The sequence below is a fragment of the Tinamus guttatus genome, unplaced genomic scaffold (assembly GCF_059628265.1).
Source record: "Tinamus guttatus ecotype Peru unplaced genomic scaffold, ASM5962826v1 Tinamus_guttatus_pri_ptg000314l, whole genome shotgun sequence".
Taxonomy (NCBI): Eukaryota; Metazoa; Chordata; class Aves; order Tinamiformes; family Tinamidae; genus Tinamus; species Tinamus guttatus.
The window spans coordinates 3018807-3024806 of NW_028288848.1; the positions used below are offsets into that span (position 1 = coordinate 3018807).

At 47.5% G+C, this 6000-nt stretch overlaps 1 protein-coding gene across 1 annotated transcript in view; it reads right to left on the bottom strand.

Annotated features, from left to right (window-relative positions):
- The window catches only part of RBM20 (RNA binding motif protein 20), a 29728-nt gene extending 24399 nt beyond the window's left edge, over positions 1-5329 (bottom strand). The window contains exons 1-2 of the mRNA XM_088528846.1: positions 5312-5329; positions 5167-5247 (exon numbers count right to left, since the gene is read on the bottom strand). Coding sequence (XP_088384972.1) covers positions 5167-5247; positions 5312-5329 — 99 coding nt within the window. The remainder of the gene's footprint in view (positions 1-5166; positions 5248-5311) is intronic.
- Positions 5330-6000: the final 671 nt, after the last annotated feature.

The following is a 6000-nucleotide window of genomic DNA, read 5'->3' on the forward strand; positions in this document are numbered from 1 at the left end:
ACTTCTATATTTTACATAGTTATCCAGCTTATAGCTCTGAAATCATCTGCAGAACTTTTCCCCCACCACCACTTCCCCCCTTCCCCATCCCTGAGTTCTGGCTAGAATTGATTAAAAAAACTAGATCATGTTTCACAGGAAATTCAGCTAATGATGGGGAACACTAAAATCCTTAAGCTACTTTAATACATTTATAAGCTGGAAGTAAAACCCTCCTTATCCCAAATAATGGTTTTTAAAGCCCTCCATTACATTATAGACGGAGTGAAACAAAACCCCAGCCAATGTATACACATCCTTTGCCAAGAAAGTTTTGCATATGTTTGGCAACGATAAACTCTATTATCTGAACAATAATCCAACCTGAGCATCAACTGGGAGATGAAATGTAAAATATCAGCGCAAAGAGCTTGAGATTTACCAAGATGATAAAGGAGTGAAGAGCTCGAGTCCTGTCCAGAGTCCCTTCTGCTTGTCTGAGACTTCCAGCCAAGCTGCTCTGTTGTTTTACAGGCATTGCTGCTGTAAGGGGACAAGGCAAGGAGGCGAACACAGCATCTCCGTGTGGAGAATGATCTCTGAGGATGACTGGGGTGGCTCCTGGGGTCGGGTGAGGCAGAACTCAGCCACTCCTGACCCATTTCTGTGAACAGCTGTGCAGACCCTCCAGGGTGGAAATTTCACACCCTCCAGGGGCAAATCATTGCTCAGCCCTCCCGACATTCAGAAAGTTGTTCCTAATGCATATTCCCCATCTCTGACAGCAGTTTAAGCCAGTCACCCAGTGCTATCCTCTCCGTGCACACCAACACTCGCTCCTCTTGTCCTCCAGCAGTGTCTACCATGTCTTCCCTAAAAGCATCCCAGGTCCCTCCATCTACTTTTCTGCACATCTCATATATTGCATGTGTCCATAGTGCCTGTGTGATTGATTTTTTTCCACAGTAGCTCCATCCTGAGTTTCACTGTTACAGCAAGCCCCTTTCCCAAAGGGCTATCACCCAGTCAAGAACAATAGAGAGGGGCACCGTGATCCCTGGAGGTTGTCTGACTTCCCCAGCAAAAGCTAGCATGGACCTTTCTCACTTTGACTGCCCAACAGAATTTAATCACTGTTTCATATACCCTCATCAATGGTGCATCCAGGTTATTTCGGATCCAGTTCGCCAGGATTCCTCTGGATTCCTCTGCTGCCTCCGAAGCACTTGTAAATCCTCACTTCTTGGCACTATCTGCAGAGTTAATGGATGCATCATTCAGCCAAGTCATCAATGAAGGTGTCAACTAGATTTAAGACAGTTCCCAAGACTGGCTGCATTATATGCCTTTCCACTCTTTCTCAAGACATCAGCAACCCAAGGACATCTCTTCCACCCCACTGGTCTCAGTTTTTGAGCTGAAGAGAGCAGAAGGCAGCAATCACTTTGTCTAAGAAAAAAAAAGCAGCTGTCCCACTTGCAGCTGCAAGAACAAGAGGTTGGATCATCTCTGGTGGATTTCTTATAAAGGATTCTTGTCACGTAGTTTTGAGAGGTGAGAATCAACTGTGTTTTGGGGTTCTTCATGACAACACTTGTTTCTTTTTGGTTTACTAACAAATGTCGATGCTAGTTCCATGGATGACAACACCAGTCTACAACATGAGAACAACAGAAATAGGCAGCCCAATCCACAGTGGCCTTCGCACCTCCTCTCCCTGTTGCTGAAGATATCTTTAAACCCTGGAAATGTTTCTTGCATTGCTATTTCCAGGCTGTATGTTGGGCTTATTTCTGCTTTCCTTCATCTAATGCATCTCCCCATAAACATTCAGTCAGACAAAGTTCAACTCCTCTGAAGCAGAGTACGTAGTCTACTGAAGGAAGGCTATCATGCGTAAAACCAAGGTCATGGTGACGGTTTTCAGAGGCTGGGAAGCTGTCATTTTGCTCCGTGACATTTAACATGTTGCGTGTTTTCAACGAGAAGCCGCAGCCGGGCGCTGTCTCTGCGGATTAAGCCCACGCAGGAACGTTCCTCACACGCTAGGTCACGCAGCCGCCGGCCGCCTCGGCCCCGAGCGGGCAGCCAAGGGCCCCGGCTGCCTTTGGGGTGGGCGAAAGAGGAAGAAAAGGCCAGGCTGGCAGTAACGTGACCCGTCAGGGAGACGGACGGCGCAGGGACAGGGCTTGGCGCGGTGGCACCGAGCGGGACCCCCGCGCCCCACTCGCGGGCTGCTCCCGGCTGCCCTCCTCACACAGCCGCCGGGCGAGCAGCGCCAAGGGCAACCTCAGCCCAGCTGAGGGGAAAACGGGAAAGTGCAGCCTTTAAAGAAAAGGAAACGTGAGAAAGAAGGCAGCAGCACTTGTAGGGCTTTCTACGCCGTCAACAAGGAGAAACGCCAACCGAAAAATGATCTTCACCATACACTGGGCTTAAGAGAAAAGGTCCTATCTCCTTATCTCTATCTTCTGCACCTTCTGCTAAAGCATTTCCCATGTGGCACTGTTACCCACTGCAAAAACAGTACATTTGCGTGTATCGAAAACCGCGGTGCCTGCGGACACGGCCGGTTTTGTTTATATGTTGGAGGTAAAAAGCATAATGCAGTAGGCAGACAATTCCTCATTTGAATAAGCCATGTCTATTACTACTTCATGGTTATATAAGACAATCTAAAAGCACTTTTGCAAAGGTAATATCTTCAGTCTGTAGACAGGCAAACAACATAACTGTAGAGAGGCTAAAGTGCTAATACGGATTTTTATTTCTAAGTGGCTTCATTTGCGTTCAGAGAAAAGATTGCCGCTGCTTGAGGGAAAAAATAACTAAAATATCACAATGCGGCCTTTAACCATTTGTTTCTAAATATTTGAGTGGTACATTTGAGAAGTTCAATTAAAAATCATTTTAGTTATTTAATCCTCAAAAGGAAACCTAGTTCATAGCGACAACGGCCCAGGCTACCTAAACCGCGCACACAAATCTGAGCTCTTCTGCTTGCCCCCTCGGCCAAACCTGAGCTCTTCTGTCTGCCCCAAAGCACCAGTTCAGGACTAGGAGCTGCAAGGGAGCACCACAATCATTCCACATTTCATCCGGGATCACCAAAAGTTCCTGCCCAAGTGGTACAGACAAGGCACACTGCAGAGCACCGCAGCCGAGCGGCGCACGAGGAGCTACGCTGGGATCACTCCTACCACCAGCCACAGATAGGATTTATTTTCTCTTTCCCACAAATATTTAAAAGAAAAGCAAGAAATCTGGAGCAATAAGATCGGTTTAAAAACAAAACAAACAAACAAAAAAAACCCCAAACAAAACAAAAAAACAGAATTTTGATTATAAGATCAGAACCACTGTGGTTTCCTAGGACAAATATTACATAACCGTATACTTACCCCTCTTTTCCATCTTTCCTTTAATGAATATTTTAAAAGTATATAGATGTTAGAAATTCCCATTGTTTACACACCCACAGGCATTGCTGGTGTACATCCATTATACATGACTCTCAGGAAGCCCAGCTCGAACTCCGCTGCTACCAAGCGTGCCGCCGCAAAGCGCTCCTGCTTCCAGCGGGGCAAGAGCAATGCTCCTACGTCCCTTTTTGGTCATGTTGAATTTAAACATGAAACATCAAAGAACACCACGCTCTTCTCACGAGCTCTCTGAAATCAGACTTCAACACCGAGCCTTAATATCAGTACAGCTACACAGAAGAAATATGCGGCACATTTTGGCCTAGGGGTTTTCAGTATTTATTTTGTAATGAGCGTTCTTCGCTTTTTCTTGAACGCATCCAAATCTCTATGCTAAAGAAGTTTTAATGGGCCTCCAAAGATACAGGGGAGGTTTTATTTATTTTTCTTACATTAAAAAACAACAGTTGGTCCGAGTCAGACTTGAGCGCGTTCCTTCTGGCACAAAATCAACTGTTCCAGAGTTACTGGAACTCCCTGGCTTTGGAGAGCTTAATTTATTGTCTTGAATAATAAAATGCCACTTGAGCAACCTTTTGAAACAAAACATAACACAGGTCAGTGCTTAAATCCTGAACAGGGACCAAAAGCATTTTCCACAAAGGAAAGAAAATGGGGATAGACGCTCTGTATTGAACACTGCTGATTATTTTATTTGCCCTCTTTGTCTGCTTTCAGTATTAATTAGGAGTAACTGACAGTTAATACGCGCCGAGCTCTGCATGGCAAAATCGATTAGTACACTAAGATGGAAAATAAGAATCACTTTTTAATGAAAAATATCAGGTTTCACAGAATTGCATGTGGCAGCTGTGAGAAAGGAAAAAAAGTGTGAAGATATTAACCCGTGCCCTGCACTCCAAGAAGGACCCGTCCAGCCCCGCTCATAAAACTGCCAACACAAGTGGAGAGCCGCTGCTGTGGGATTACGCGGCACGTTATTCCCCATTAAATCTTGCTTGCTGGATTTGTCTATTTTTACTTTAAAGCATGCTTCCACCTGTTACCTGTAGAGTCTTGCCATGAACATGAGCTACCTATATGGCTACCTATACCATTTTCTTTGATACTATATATTATTTACGCCCTAGACTTTATTTCTGAAAATAAAACGCCACCTCTAAAATACACAGTGCTGGTTACAGAAAATTTTCTTATTCTTAACAATGTCGCTCTGATTTTTTTTTTTTTAATTTCAAGCAACTCTGTTCACTAATAACATTTCCCAATTCAACTCTCATTCATATATTTTGGTGTTTTCGCTTTTTTCAGGCTTTGGAAATAACTCCATGCCCACTGGTGGTAAACAAGGTTAACATAATTCTGCTCTGCGTCTCTGCACGCAGCCCCAAAGCCTTATTGCAGTGGTGTTATCCATAGAAAATCAATGGGACGCAATTTGGCGTGGAATGCCTTTGCAAGTCAGAAAGCCGCGGTGGGCGCAAGGCTAAGCGCTCGCAGCAGCGCTTGCTAAAAAGCAGATTAAATTGTTGAGTTAAAACGAAAAAAATCAAAGCTGACCACTACCACTAGCCCTTCACGCCCTGCCTGGTCATTCTGGGGTGGGAAGAGCCCAGTTTCAGCTCCAAATTCCCAAGCGCGCCCGAACACGGTACCCTGCTCGGCTGACCACGCGCCGTGGCGGGCAGGGGAAGGAGGCTGGATGCTACGGAGGGAGGAGGCGCGGGACGTCCCGCGCTCTTACCTTGCGGCCGCCGGCGGCCTCAGCGGCGCGCCGGGCTCCTGCTACCTGCTGCCCGCGCGCCGCCTGCTCGTCCGCTGCCTCCTGCAAAGGCGCCACTCCAGGAATGAAAAAAAACGCCCCAAAGCGAGGGCTGCGAGGCGGTCACGTGCTCGCCGGGGGCCATTCTTGCCGCATTACACGCAGCGCACCGACATGGCAAACAATATCGGTTGATGTTTATGCCATATGTTCGTGGGCCCTGGCCAGGCTGGCACCCGAAGCCACCGCGGAGGCCGGGCCGACGAGCGGGGCGCAGCCTCAGCGCGCAAGCGCCAAGAAGGCCGACGCGCTAGCCGAGATCAGGAGCGCCCAATTTCCACAGAACAAGCAAGAATTCCCCATGTAGAGCCTTAGCGACCTCTTTACCGTATGGTAAGCTACTCATATTTATGTATACACTTATGAAAGTCCTACTCTCATCCAGGCACGTACAGTTGCAACTCCTAAGCTCTGCGCCGGGGCTCAGAAGAGTTGTTGTCTCCCAGCCGCCGTTGGGGTTTTGACGCAGGGAAGTAGGTTCGCTCCTGCCGAAGCCACGGCCATCCGCCTTCTTGGAAAGCGCCGTGTCCCTCGGCGAAGGGAAATACGCTGTGCAGGGCCGACCCAGCGCCCCGGGCTCGCCTCAACGCCGAGGCCAGGGCAAGGGGTAGCACAGAACCCCCTGTGCCGTCCTCAGCGCCCGCGTCTGCCTCAGGAGCAATCAGCAGCTCTTTCCTCGTGGCCGATCCATCCTCATCAAGTCAAAGTCATCTAAAAATAAGTTTTTCTCCCTTTTCTAAAGCAAAACTTTTTATA